The sequence below is a fragment of the Penaeus monodon genome, chromosome 1 (genome assembly GCF_015228065.2).
Source record: "Penaeus monodon isolate SGIC_2016 chromosome 1, NSTDA_Pmon_1, whole genome shotgun sequence".
Classification (NCBI taxonomy): domain Eukaryota; kingdom Metazoa; phylum Arthropoda; class Malacostraca; order Decapoda; family Penaeidae; genus Penaeus; species Penaeus monodon.
In genome coordinates, this window is record NC_051386.1 from 62425066 (window position 1) to 62440065 (window position 15000).

The following is a 15000-nucleotide window of genomic DNA, read 5'->3' on the forward strand; positions in this document are numbered from 1 at the left end:
CACGTTATATATATATATATATATGTGTGTGTGTGTGTGTGTGTGTGTATGTGTATGTGTGTGTGTGTGTGTGTGTGTGTGTGTGGTGTGTGTGTGTGTGTGTGTGTGTGTGTGTGTGTGTGTGTGTGTGTGTGTGTGTGGTGTGTGTGTGTGTGTGTGTGTGTGTGTGTGCGCGCGTGTGCGTGCCCACCCTCATGTAATTAAACAACGGCTCAAATATCATATGTAACTAAGGCGTACAACGACATATACCCGTGTGTCCTCCTGCCACCCATCTAAAAGTAAAGGCGATTTCTCTTCAGATAAAATCGCTATTCTTCCTTCGTCAAATGCCTGTCGGCCAAACCACGTAGGTCGTTAAAATCAGGTTTCGCAGAGGCGGCCGCGCGCATCAGCATCGACCGACGCTTTGGCTAAGCATCATTTGTGGTCCGTTTTTTTTTTTCTTTCTTTTTCGTATATTATGGATATTCGCTAATCTTTTCTTGTTTTCTTTAGAGTCTATGCGTGTCGTACCTATTTATATATGTATATACATAGATTTATGTGTACATCGTTATAGATATATGTGTCTGCATACCTTGGTGTATATATATGCAAATATATGTGATAGACGGAAAGACTGACAGACAAAAAGGCAGATAAATGAACAGATAAACACATAGATAGATAAATAGGTAGACAGATAGGTAATACGATAGATATGCGTGTATGTGTATATAGATATGTATATATATACATATATACCTGTATATACACATATGTATTTATATATGTAGTTATATCACGTATATTATATTGCAACACACACACCACTTGCATTCAAATTAATGATATCATGCATATTTATAAATGATATGATGTATCCATCATTCTTTAGACCCCCGCAATACTTTTTACCAATCTTTCATTAAATATTTTATCAATACCGTTGTATAAATTGTTTAGACATTAATTTTGCTCTAATTATTCTGAGAGGGGACTTTGCGCTGTGTTCCTGCCAGGTCAGAGCAGCAGTTCCTTTGGCCAGCTGCGTCGACCACGCCCTCCCTCCCCTCAAAGGCCTGGCGGTGTATTGCTTTAAAGGCCAGTTTTTCTTTTTTTCTTTCTTTCTTTCTTTCTTTTTTTCTTTTTTTCTTTCTTTCTTTCTTTCTTTCTTTCTTTCTTTCTTTCTTTTCTTTTTTTTTTTTTTTTTTTTCTCTTTTTACGGTGGCTAGCATGCATGGATACGCAGTATGTGTGTTGTGTGTATGTATATATATATATACTATATTATATAATATATATATATATATATATATATATAAAAATATATGTGATGTGTGTGTGTGTGTGTGTGTGTTTGTTTGCGTGTGCTTTTGCGTGTGCGTGTGCTTTTGCGTGTGCGTGTGTTTGCGTGTGCGTAGGTGTGTGTGTACGCGCGCGCGCGTGTGTGTGTGTGCGCGCGTGTTTGTGTGTGCGTGTGTGCGTGTGTGTGTGCGTGTGTGCGAGTGTCTTCACCAGTTCTCGATTAGCCCTTACCTCCTCAGACTCCATTCCTCACACTGCCTTGTTTCCCATGACAAACGGCCGCTCGATTTCTAATGAAAATTTGTATGACTTTCGGACCCGGACTCAAAAGCAGAATGAACAGTTTCCCAAAACTTATCCGTCGTTCTGGCAAACTTTCACCGTTTCGAATGTCGATAAAATGAACCGTATGTGGGAAACGTTCTAATGCGTCGAGGCGAGGGCGAAGTTGAGATTTGTCTGTCTGTCTGTTTGGCAGGCTGAGTGGCTGGCTAGCTGTCTGTTTCTTTGTCTGTCTGCTGTCTGTGTCTCTGGCTCTCTCACTCTCTCACTCTCTCCCTCCACCTTCTCTCTCCCTCTTCTCTCTCTCTCTCTCCTCCTCTCCCCTTTTCTCTCTCTCTCTCTCTCTCTCTCTCTCTCCTCTCTCTCTCTCTCTCTCATCTCTCTCTCTCTCCCCTTTCCCTCTCTCCCTTCCCCCTCTCCTCCCTTTTCCCCTCTCTCTCTTTTTTTCTCCTTTCCCTCCCCTCTCTCCTCCTCTCTTCTCTCTCCTCTCTCTCTTCCTTTTCTCTCTCTCTCTCTTCTCTCTCTCTCCTCTCCTTTCTCCTCTCTTCTCTCTCTCTCCTTTTCTTCTCTCTCCTCTCTTTCTCTCTCTCTTTTTCTCTCCCTTTTTCTCCTCTCGTTCTCTCTCTCTTCTCCTCTCTCTCCCTCTCTCTCTCTCCGCTCTCTCCTCCTCGTCCCTCTCTCTCTCTTCTCTTTTCTCTCCTCCTCCTCCCTTTCCTCTTCGCTGCTTTTTCCGTCTCTTTTTTTTCTCCTTTGCTTTTTGTTTTCTTTTCTCCCTCTCCTTTGATTTGGGGGCTGATTCTTCTTTTTCTCTTTCCTCTTCTACTTTTTTCTTTCGTCTTGTCTTCCCCCCTTTCTCCTTTCCCTCTTTTCTCGTTTCTTTCATCTCTTTCTTTTCCCCTCTCTCTCTTCTCTCTCTCTCCTCTCTCTCTCTCTCTCTCTCTCTCTCTCCTCTCCTCTCTCTCTCTCTCTCTCTCTCTCTCTCTCTCTCTCTCTCTCTCCTGTCTTGTTCCCTAAGTAGTGTCCTCTCGCGCCGTTTCTTACTTTTTCAAGTTATAAAGTTTTGTAGGTCTGGAAACTTTAGTTAGTCCGCGAGAATGGCTGGGATTTTGCCATTTAAGGCTTACACACACACACACACACGTACATGTACGCGCACACGCCCCCCACCCTACACACACACATACACACACGTACACGTACACGAAAACGCACACGCACATGCCCGCCCCCCCTACACACACACACACACACACACACACACAAACACACGCAAAAACACGCACGCGCGCACACACACACACACACACACACACACACACACACACACACACACACACACACACACACACACACACACATACACACACGCACGCACACGCACACACAGAGTAAAACACACGCTGACTCGCACGACTCATATATACCTCACATCCCAGCATGAAAAAAGAAAAATATAAGCAAAAAAAGTCCAAAAAGAAAGAAAGAAAAAGAAAAATGCGCAGATATATATGACTGAGAGAGAGAGAGAGAGAGAGAGAGAGAGAGAGAGAGAGAGAGAGAGAGAGAGAGAGAGAGAGAGAGAGAGAGAGAGAGAGAGAGAATCACGCACACAAACAAAAATTTTAAAAAACAAAAACAAAAACAAAAAAACAGAGACTCAACACAAAAGAACAAAAAAAAGAAGAAAATAACATGAAGAAGAAAAAAACACACACACGCACGCATACATTCGAATTTAAAATATATATAAATCGATAAACAAAAATAAAATAAAATAAATAAATAAAAACAAATTGATAAATAAAAAAAATAAAATATAAAAAATAAGTTTCCAAAAAACAAAAAACGAAGAAAAAAAACACCGAAGTTCCCCCTCGCCGCGCCTCGTGTAACAAAAGCCAATCAGTCCCCAGGCGCAACACCGTCGCAAAGTATCCATAGCTGATCGCCGATGCTGGAAGAAAAAAAATATATTTTCCTCCACCCTTTTTCCCCCTTTTTTTCCCTCGCCCTGTTGTCCGGAGGTATCTTATCTAGCTAAGCCGTTCACCCAGCTTATCTCTCAGCCTTTCTCTTGTGATTAAAGGAGCGAAAGGCCGAGGATTGGCGGTCGAGAGGAAGCGGAGAGAGGGGAACGGAAAATGGCGGAGGTCGGGTGCGTGGGGATGGCAGGTGCGTGGGGATGGCAGGTGCGTGGGGATGGCAGGTGCGTGGGGATGGCAGGTGTGTGGGGATGGCAGGTGTGTGGGGATGGCAGGTGGTGGGGATGGCAGGTGTGTGGGGATGGCAGGTGTGTGGGGATGGCAGGTGTGTGGGGATGGCAGGTGTGTGGGGATGGCAGGTGTGTGGGGATGGCAGGTGCGTGGTGATGGCAGGTTGTGATGATATCGGGTATGTGATGATGACAGGTATGTGGTTGACGTCAAGGAATGTGGAGTGAAATGGGGATGGATTGGTGGATTTTTGAAGAGGTGTGGGCGGATGCCGATGAGTAGGTAGGTAGGTAGATAAATAGGCAGATAGATGAATAGATAGATAAGCAGGTTGGTGCGTAGGTAGGTAGGTAGGTAGGTAGATGAAGAGAGAGAAAAATAAATAATTGCATATATATATATATATATATATATATATATATATATATATATATATATATATATAATGGATATAAAAAAAACAATTTCCACCTACCTAAAAAGAAAAATAGAATAAAAAGCATAATAACCTATATCCCATCCCCACCCCCACCCCCACCCTGCAACGAGAAAAACACATCAAAAAGGAATTCCTGCTCGGCGGTCTTATCAACAGGAATTTGCAACACCCACGCGAGGGACCTTTTCCGCCAACCCTGTCCCTCTCTCTCCCTCTCCTTCCGCTGTTTCCATGTATAGAGTTCCCGCCCCCTTGGAGAAGGCGAAGGTTATTCTGGTTGGGAAAAATAAAAGGGGGGAGGGGGGGAGGGGAACAGGGGGGGGGGGAGGGGGAACAGGAGAGGAAGGGGGGGAGAGAGGGAAAGGGGGGAGGGGGGGAGAGAGGAAGAGGGGGAGAAAAAGAGGGAGGGAGAGGGGGAGAAAGGGAGGGAGAGGGAGAGGGGGAGAAAGAGAGGGAGGGAGGGGGGAAAAAGGGAGGGAAGGAAAGGGGAAGGGGTAGTAGGTTAGATTTTCAGATATTTAAAAGCGATTTTTTTTATGAAGAAAAATTTGGAACCATTATTTTTTCTTTTTTTCTTTTTTTCTCTCTTTTTTTTTCTTTTTTTTTTTGCTGAACCTGACATTAACTTTAATTAATTTATTATCATTTTTTTTCATTGTGATAAAAATTTGACATTTGTAGTTTCTTTCCTGAAGACGTCGTTGCAAATATATATGTGTATATGTGTATGGTGTGTGTGTGTGTGTGTGTGTGTGTGGTGTTTTTGTGTTGTGGTGTGGTGTGTGGTTTGTGTGTGTGTGTGTGTGTTTTGGGGTGTTTGTGTGTGTGTGGTTTGGTTGGTGTGTTGGTGTGTTGTGTGTTTGTTGTGTGTGTGTGTGTTTGGCGTGTGTGTGTGTGTGCAATATATAATATATATATATATTTAATATATAATAAGGGGAGAGAGAGAGAGAGAGAGAAGAGAGAGGGAGAGAGAGAGAGAGAGAGAGAGAGAGAGGAGAGAGAGGAGAGGGAGAGGAGAGAGAAAAAAGAGAGAGAGAGAGAGAGAGAGAAAGAGAGATCAACAAATCGATTACCATTATTCCTTTTTCTCTCTTATCCCACCGAATGCGAATATTCTCCATCCTTTAGGTGCGTGACATTGCAATTTAGGAAAGGAACACGGCAGAAAAAAATACAGCACCAATACCCCTTTGATAGTCATATGCAAATTCTCTAACGTATTGAAATTTTATTCCGGAGAGAGAGAGAGAGAAGGAGGGACAGAGAGAGAGAGAGAGAGAGAGAGAGAGAGAGAGAGAGAGAGAGAGAGACGAGAGGGAGAAAAACACGTTGTTTTATTCCTCCATCACATCCTATCAAGTTTGCATGGTAACCTAAAAGCATCTGTTCTTATTCAATACTTTGGAGGTTATGCTGTGTGTTAGGGGGAGGGGGAGAGTGGAGGGAGGGAGGGCGGGAGGGAGAGGGAGGGAGGGAGGGAGGGAGAGTCAGAGGGAGGGAGGGAGAAGGTAGGAGGGATGGATGGAGAGTGGGAGGGAGAGAGAGAGGGGGAAGGGATGACGGAGGGAGGGTGGGAGAAAAAGAGAGAGGGAGAATGGAATGGATAGAGAGAGAGAGAGAGAGAGAGAGAGAGAGAGAGAGAGAGAGAGAGAGAGAGAGAGAGAGAGAGAAACGAGAGAGAGAGAGAGAGAGAGAAACAGAGACAAACAGAGAAAGAACAGAGGAATTACTAGAAGGCTTTTCGTTAGAGAAGCTGCATTTCATTTGTACAGATCTGTATAGAACCTAGACCATTCGCCTTCCCCATATTGAAAGATAAAAGGTCACACAATGGTAACAAAGTCGAGATCAAAATAAAATCAAAAGAGGAACCTACAATTAAGAGACAAAGACCTTGATAATGATTATAAGGCTTCGCTGGAGAAGCTGCCATTTGGGGATTTAATCTTCTATTTTTGGCACCGTCGTCTCGCCAGTTTCAGTGAAATTATTCACTCCTAAAGTTGTCTACACGTGCCTCTCTCTCTCTCGCACAAAGGTATTTGTTTGTTTTCAGTCTAGCGTCATCAAAAACATTTAATTCTTGCGTGGATATCATCCCACGCCCGTAATACCCACGTTTTCTTTGCATGTTCACGGCCGTTCATAGAAAATGGGATATCGTTGCCGTTTAAAGACCTATTTTTCTATGATTTAGCTTGTGGTTTGATCACAGCGGTTTCACTACGTCATGTCTTGATTAAAGCGATCACAGAGATATGAAATATAATCACAGTTTTCGTACCGCCTCAAGCGACGCTCCATAATGACATCGACATGATTTTTAAAAATAGATTTAGAACATCATATTCATTACGCGAAATGATAATGAAGATTGGGAAGATGGCCGTGGCAATTTCAACGGATTTCGAATTTCGACGTTTTTTTTTTTTTATCCTATTTAACCCACAAATGCATAAATCTCCGGAATGATTGGCCGGCGCGTCTCGATCTCTCTAATCTCACATTGATCGCTATGGCCAGAATCGTAGAGATTTGTGGACGAGGAATGACATAAAACTGCTTCGATAAAGCTTTGAAAATTTTCCTTGAAGGTTCTAAGGTAACCTAACTTCATAACGAGGGTAGGATGATTGAAAATAGGAGCCTGGCAGAAATAGAACGTAGAAATTATGATTTTGATGATTATGATGAGCAGGTTAACAAAGCAATTGTGATGATGATGACACAATGATGGTGATGATAATTAGGATAATGATAAAAAAAATATAGTAATAATAATATGTTTAATAATAATGAAAATAAAAAATAATAGTAATAATAGTAGCAATAATAATAATAATAATAATTATATTCAAATTTCAATAAGTTCAGTGTAATATAAGCATTATGATATTAGTTATTTGTGAAGAAATATGATATATTTTCAATACGCTAAGTGTACCCAAGAATTATTAATGTAAAGGAGTCCGTTATATGAAGCATCCCTTTGCCGTTGTCGGAAACTGTTAGCGCTGGCCAGAGTCATGCATTATTGATGAGAAATTGTGACAATACAGGAAATGGACATCTGAAGAACCAGATTTAAGGAAGTTTGTGTTGGATTAGAGTTGCCCGTGATTTGGAACCTCAGCGTGTCACCAGCAATCAGGTGGAGATGGCATTATGTAAATTTCAGTTCTTGATCATTTTCATTTTACGAAATATAGTGTATTGCTTTGGAACCATGACGTCTTACTTTTGTTTTTGTCTTGTTTGATTATTTCAGGTACTGGTTGTATTTTTACATTTCTGGAACATTGAATTAACTATAAAGATTTTGTTAGGCTTTGGTTTTTCTCTGCGTGACATAATTATCTAATAGTGTTAATGAATACTTGTCTGATTTCGTGTAACCATTAAAAAATCTGTAATTTTTTATTTTGCCATTTCCTAGGCATGTGATTTTTATAGAACTGTGTTTCAGGTTGAACCTTATCAGCAATAAAAGTTTTGCTTCGTATTCTTGGTGAACCAACAACAGCAATAACAATAATGATAATGATGATGATGATGAAGATGATGATGCCAAATAAATAAATCAATAATAGTCAAATTTCGGCTCAAATACAGTTTCGCAATTCATAAAATCAAAACCAATTATACTTTTGAACAACGAAGAAAAAAAAAAGAAATTCAACACTTTCCTCCTTAACTTATTTTGAAACTTGTATGGAATAATTGTTTCCTTAGAACTTCAACCAATCTCGTCCCAAGGCCACAATACTTTTTTCTGAACATACCGATATATATATATATATATATATATATTATATATATATATATATATATATAACATATATATATATATATATTGTGTGTGTGTGTGTGTGTGTGTGTGTGTGTGTGTGTGTGTTTTGTGTGTGTGTGTGTGTGTAGTGTGTGTGTATATATATATATATTATATATATATATATATATATTATATATATATATATATATATATAATTACTAACTGTACACACACTCCACGGAAAGTAATCAGTCGAGAGTCTGTCATTGCATGGACACTCCAAAGACAAGAATCGTTAAAGCACTCGATACCCTTAACAAGCATCCAATTAAAGCACAGTAAGGGTTCAGTACACTGCTTGGACACTCCATAATACTCAACATAAAATCCTAATGCAAACCTTGTACAACTTCCTTGGTAAATAGAGAAAGTCCAGAGACCAGTGCATTTCTGGGAGACTCCATGACAATCAACTTTGATGAATACCCTGTATAAGTTCCGTGATAAATAAAGCATAGGATCCATTGCATTTCCTGGAGACTTCATGGCAAAGAACGCCAAGGACCCCAGTGCTTTCCCTGGACATGCCTTATGATCAAGAATGATGATAGTGTCGATGCCCAAAGTAGAAAAAAAACAGTAATAGTTTTAGTACATTTCCCAGTCCACGCCCTGAGAATCAAACAGTAAATCCTTTCCCCATGTTTAAACTTTCCCTTAAAAAAACAACATCCCAATACATCCTTGCAAACAGACTCCACTGTAATCTACACCAAACATCACTCAAGTCCCAAGATACTCACCATGGAAGGTCCTCCTGGCTAAGTTCTTGATGTTCCTGTGCTGCCGTCTGTAGTCGAGGGGGACATCGACAGGGCCGTGGACTGCTTGTAGGGAGAGCATGAGGAACAGCGGGTTATCTTTGCTTGCCTGAGCTGCGTGTTGTCTGATGATATCCCTGGCACGAGCGGCGTACAGGTTCTGCGTTGGGGAAGGAAACGTGGCGCGTGTGTGAGATGGTTGGGGAGGTAGGGAGGGAGGTAATAGGTAGGTGGGTAGGTAGATAGAATGGTATGCGGATAGGTAGGTGGGTAGGTAGATAGAATGGTATGCGGATAGGTAGGTGGGTAGGTGAGTAGATAGGTATGTAGGTTCGTAGGTAGATAGGGAGACAGACATGCAGATAGAGCATTAGGTAGATAAATAAAATTAGATAGAGAGCTTATTTCAACATTCCCTATTCAGTGAGGACAACCCAGCCTTCCGAGAACACTTGACTAACAAGCAATTTGATTATGTATTTATTATGTATGATTAAATAATAAGTCTTAAATATTGGATACTTATTTCTTAGATTCAGAAATTAGGTAAAAATAAGATATCTGCATATCATTTTTTTTTTTCACTTTACATTTACATTAGTTAGTTTTCATACGTAAACATTAAAAAAATATATATATTCATGAAACAAAACGAACAGATCCTACGTTCGAATAGATGCCCGACACGTTCCTGAGCGGCGCGTCGTTGAAGCGGAAGTCGTAGCCACCGTCGTTCCCGTTCAGGTCGTTGAGCCAGCTGCGTCCCCCGTCGTTCTCGAGGTCGTCGCGGTCGTCCTTGGCGCCCTCCAGGTCCTTCAGCTCGTCCTCGGCGTCCGGCGGCGAGCGTCCGAAGTCGTGGTCGAACAGAACCTCGTTTTTGTCGAACCAGGAAGGAGAACCTGTTGAGACGAGTGGAAATGGCCCGGGGAGATGAGCGCCTCGGATGCAGGAGGCGGGCGCGTGAGCTTCTGTTTTTCTTTCTCAGTCTTCTTTCTATCTGTCTGCCTGCATGAACGCTCGCACGCACGCACACACGCACGCACGCACGCACACACACACATACATATTTATATATATACACATTTCTCTTTTGTCCGTGTGCTTCTCTCTCTCTCATCCTCTCTCTCTCACTCTCTCTTTCTATATATATATCTATCTATTTATATATTTATCTATCTATCTATTTATTTATCTATCTGTTTATCAATCTATCTATATTCTATCTATCTATCTATCTATCTCACCCTCTCCCTCCCTCACTCCCTCCTCCGTTCTTTCTCTCTCATCCTTTCTCTCTCCACCCACTCCCCCACTCTCATCTCCCCCCCCCCCCCCCCCCCCACACACACACAAAACCAAAACAAAAAAGCAAATAAGTAAATAAATAAAACAAGAAAGAAAACAAAACGGCAGCATCCACCTACCTTTTTTCGGCGCAAGTTGTCTATACTGCGTGTAGTAGTCTTGACTCCCTAGGTAGAAACCGTAAAAGCTATCGAAACCCCTGGCAGTGGGTGTGTAAGCCTTATTGCAGTATCCAAGATGCCATCTGCAATGCAATAAACCAAGGGAGTCGAGCGGCGGTACTATTCCGATGGGTCCTTGACACCAACGAGAAAAATGAAAAGAAAAAAAAAGGAAAAAAGAAAAGGAAAAAACTCGTAATGATATTCCGGTCGTTGGACTAACGTGTAGTGGGAGATGAGACGAGATGAGATGAGATGAGATGAGATGAATGAGATGAGATGAGATGAGATGAGATGAAATGAGATGAGATGAGATGAGATGAGATGAGATGAGATGAAATGAGATGAGATGAGATGAGATGAGATGAGATGAGATGAGATGAGATGAGATGAGATGAAATGAGTGAGATGATGAAATGAGATGAGATGAAGATGAGATGAGATGAAATGAGATGAGATGAGATGAGAATGAGATGAGATGAAATGAGATGAGATGAGATGAGATGAGATGAGATGAAATGAGATGAGATGAGATGAGATGAGATGAGATGAGATGAGATGAAATGAGATGGAAGATGAGATAGATAGATGAGATGAGATGAATATGAGATGAAATGAGATGAGATGAGATAATGAGATGAGATGAAATAGATGAATGAGATGAATGAGATGATGAAATGATATGAGATGAAATGAGATTAGATGAAATAGATGATGATGATGAATAATGAGATGATAATGAATGTATGATGAAATATGAATATAATAGATAGTATAATAATGATATGAATAATATAATGTAATGATATGAGATGAAATAGTATGATATGAAATGAATATGATGAATGATGAAGATGAGATATGAGATGAGATGAATGAGATGAATGAGATAATGAAATAATTATATGAATGAATGAATGAATGAATGAGATAATTATATATAATAGTAATGATGATATATGAATAGATAATAAATATAATAATAATATATGAATGAGATGAATAATGAAATGAATAATAATAATAATAGATGAATATAATTAATAATAATAATATATAAATATATAATAAAATAAAATATATATATAGATTAATATAATAAATATATTTAAATATATATATATATATATACATATATATGGTATGTTTATATCTATTTATATATATATAATTATATATAGTAATAAATATATATTTATATATATACATATATATGTTCGTGCGTGTGCGTTTGTGTGAATAGTAAAACATTATACCGTGCTGACCCAATGGTAGAAACACTCACAATGCACACACGAGAGTTATTGAAAATGCAACAACGAAATCCTGGAGTTTATCTTCAGACGTGAAAATGAAATCTAGGAGGATTTCGAAACTGTTGTTTCATTTTCAATAAACCTCGTTTGTACATTGTGAGTTTTTCTATCACACACACATATATATATATATATATATATATATATATATATATATATATATATATATATATATATATATATATATAATGTGTATGTGTGTGTGACTATAAAAAATTTACTGAACTGCAACGTGAATGGGTAGTAAAAATAGCAGCAATGTAATACAACAGCGATGATGTAAAAACTTTTCGAACTTCATTCATTGTGTACACATGAACGAAATGAAACGTTGAAATTAATTATCATAACGAACAGTATTTTATGCAAAGGGATATGCTTTTAATTTTAAAAACTTACATCACCTTTGTTAATTTCTTAGTTTAGGTGTTTCTAATATTTATTATTAAGTAATAAGTCTTAAATACTGGATACTTATTTCTTAGATTCAGAAATTAGGTAAAAATAAGATATATGCACATCACTTTTTTCGTTTTTTTCCACTTTACGCATTACGTTAGTTTTCATACGTATACATTAAAAAAAAGTTGGCAAAGATGAGTGCAAATGTAAGAGTATATATGAAAAGCATTTTTATTCTTTTACACGCACACATTGTCAGAGCAAAACGCACACACTTAAAACCTTGGTTAAGAAAATAGCATTAGTTACCTACGCACACTTCCCTCGCTGTTTTTAACAACCGTATCGTCAGACATGAACCTACCGTTAAAAGAAGATCGTCCATTTAATCATAAACGACAAAGGCATTAGGCACACAACTGGAGTGTATTTCAGCGAACAGAAAGCCCGCCACTGGTTCTCTGTGTCCTGAACTGGGGACCACGAACACCCCCTGAGACAAGGCTGTCGTGAGCCCGGGCAAAACTGAGGGAAAATTGGAAAACTTTTGACAATACTAAGTTGAGGATTCCGCCGCTGCGCCGATAAGCAAAAGTCGCCCAACTATGAAGAGATTTAAGATTATATCAAAAGTCGTAATTGCATGGGACCGCATGACTTTGAATAATAATAATAATAATAATAATAATAATAATATAATAATAATAATAAAAGAGATTAAGAAAAAGGGACAATTAAAAAGCTCAGAGCTGCGCCGCATCGTAACGGAGCTTCATCGCCCGAGGGCGTTTCGAAACAGGCTTCAGCGTAAAACGAAACTCACTTTCCAACCAGGTGTGTGCGGTAGCCGAGGTTCCTTAGCCGTTGGGGAAGCAGCGTCATTGATGTGTTCAGCCCCGTAGGACTCAGAGGGGTGTGGGAACCCTGCAATTGCAAGAAACAGTTAGCAAACTCATTACTTGCACTGAAGATTTTTGTTCTTAAGAAGTTCTCACTTTCATATTATCTAGACTTAGCCATTTGAAGAATCAAAATCCATATTTTTTATCTAAATGATCTTTAATCTTATGCTTTTGACTCTGCATTTATATCCATGCTTGGTTAACTAGACCTTGGGAATAGAAGGATAGACAAATAGATAGATAGTTAAACTGTTGGTTAGATTGACTGACATGTTTCGTAATATAGACACAGATATACAAATAGACAAATATATATGAATATTAACATGCATGTAGATATCATAACTTAAATCATTATCTTTATCAGTATTCTTTCAATCTTTCTCTCTCTCTCTCTCTCTCTCTCTATCCCTCCACACACACACACACACACACACACACACACACACACACACACAACACACACACACACACACACACACATATATATATATATATATATATATATATATATATATATATATATATATATATATATACATATATACATATATATATATATATATGCATATATTTATGTCTATCTATCTATCTATATTTACCTAAATCTCCGTGGAAAGGAACTGGGGACCCTACCACGTACTCACTCCAAGAGCATCACAACATGAATATTACAATCAAGTATCATACTGTGACCACGGCGGCTCAAACATGAACCTACCGTAAAAAAAAAAAAAAAAAAAAAAAAAAAAAATCTATCTATATGCATACATATACATGTGTGTGTGTGTGTGTGTGTATGTATATATTGTTAATATGTATATGAATGTGGTTAACGCATATATATATATATAAATAAATAAATATATATATAATATATATATATATATTATATATATATATATATATTATTATAATATATATATATATATATATATATATATATATATATATATATATATACATATATGCATGTATATTTGCACGTGCATATTTAAATGGACATACCTACGTATAGTCATATGTATACGTATGCACATACGTGTATCATACCATGCATACACAGAGGCACAGGAGCCCATGCCTCACCTGCCTGCCGTAGCGGAAGGGGTAGTGGCCGGTGAGGAGAGCGGCACGGGAGGGCGTGCACAAGGGCAGCACGTAATGGTTCTCCAGCACGATGCCCTTCCTCGCCAGCCGCAGCATCTCGGGGGCACGGATGTCAGGGTTGTGCCAAGGCACGTCATTGTAGCCTGGGAGGGGGAGAGGAGGGGGTAGGTACATGGACGTAGATACGAACGTTTTTATATATAGATAGATAGATACAATAGATAGAGAGACGTGTACACACACACACACGCACACACACACACACACACACACAACCGTGCACAGACACACACACACACATGCACACACACACACACACACACACACACACACACACACACACACACGCACATATATATATATATATATATATATATATATATATATATATATATATATATATATATATATATATACACACAGAAACAGACACATCCACATATGCATACACATACATACACACAAACACACAGGTATATTCATAGATATAAGTCTACGAACACTGCTTTTTCCTTTGCTCTTAATTGATAATCTATAATCTATATATAACTGCTTTCTCTATAAACTGAATTTAATGCGAAACCTGATAGTCAACCAACTTGAATCATTCCATCAAACATACTCAAAATAACTCGAATATACTGCCCTTAAAGTATTTAATTTTATCAGTTTCACGAGATTATCAAGGCGTTTCGACAACCTGAGCTCCTTTCCAGCGTCAAAAAAAAGGAAAAAAAAAAGTTAAAAGAAAAATATAACTGAATTTTAAGAAGGAAAAAGAGGGGGGGGGAGAAAAAAGAGGAAAGAGAGAGGAAAAAGGATGAAAAAAAAATAAAGGAAAACCAGCGGCTGTGAATAAGAGAGGGGAAGAGAAGGGGAAAATCAAAGGAAAATGAAATAGAAATAAACGGGAAAAAATAGAGAGAAAAAGGAGGAAGAAGGGAAAATGAGAGGAAAAAAACAGGAAAATGAGAGGGAAAAAGA

General features: G+C 38.8%; 1 protein-coding gene across 2 annotated transcripts in view; it reads right to left on the reverse strand.

The window, feature by feature from the left end:
- The window catches only part of LOC119575384 (arylsulfatase I-like), a 142843-nt gene that overhangs the window by 21106 nt on the left and 106737 nt on the right, over nt 1-15000 (reverse strand). For both annotated transcript variants that reach the window (XM_037922967.1, XM_037922975.1), the window contains 5 exons: nt 13996-14159; nt 12828-12928; nt 10245-10369; nt 9487-9719; nt 8803-8980 (listed from right to left, as the gene is read on the reverse strand). In XM_037922967.1, coding sequence (XP_037778895.1) covers nt 8803-8980; nt 9487-9719; nt 10245-10369; nt 12828-12928; nt 13996-14159 — 801 coding nt within the window. The remainder of the gene's footprint in view (nt 1-8802; nt 8981-9486; nt 9720-10244; nt 10370-12827; nt 12929-13995; nt 14160-15000) is intronic.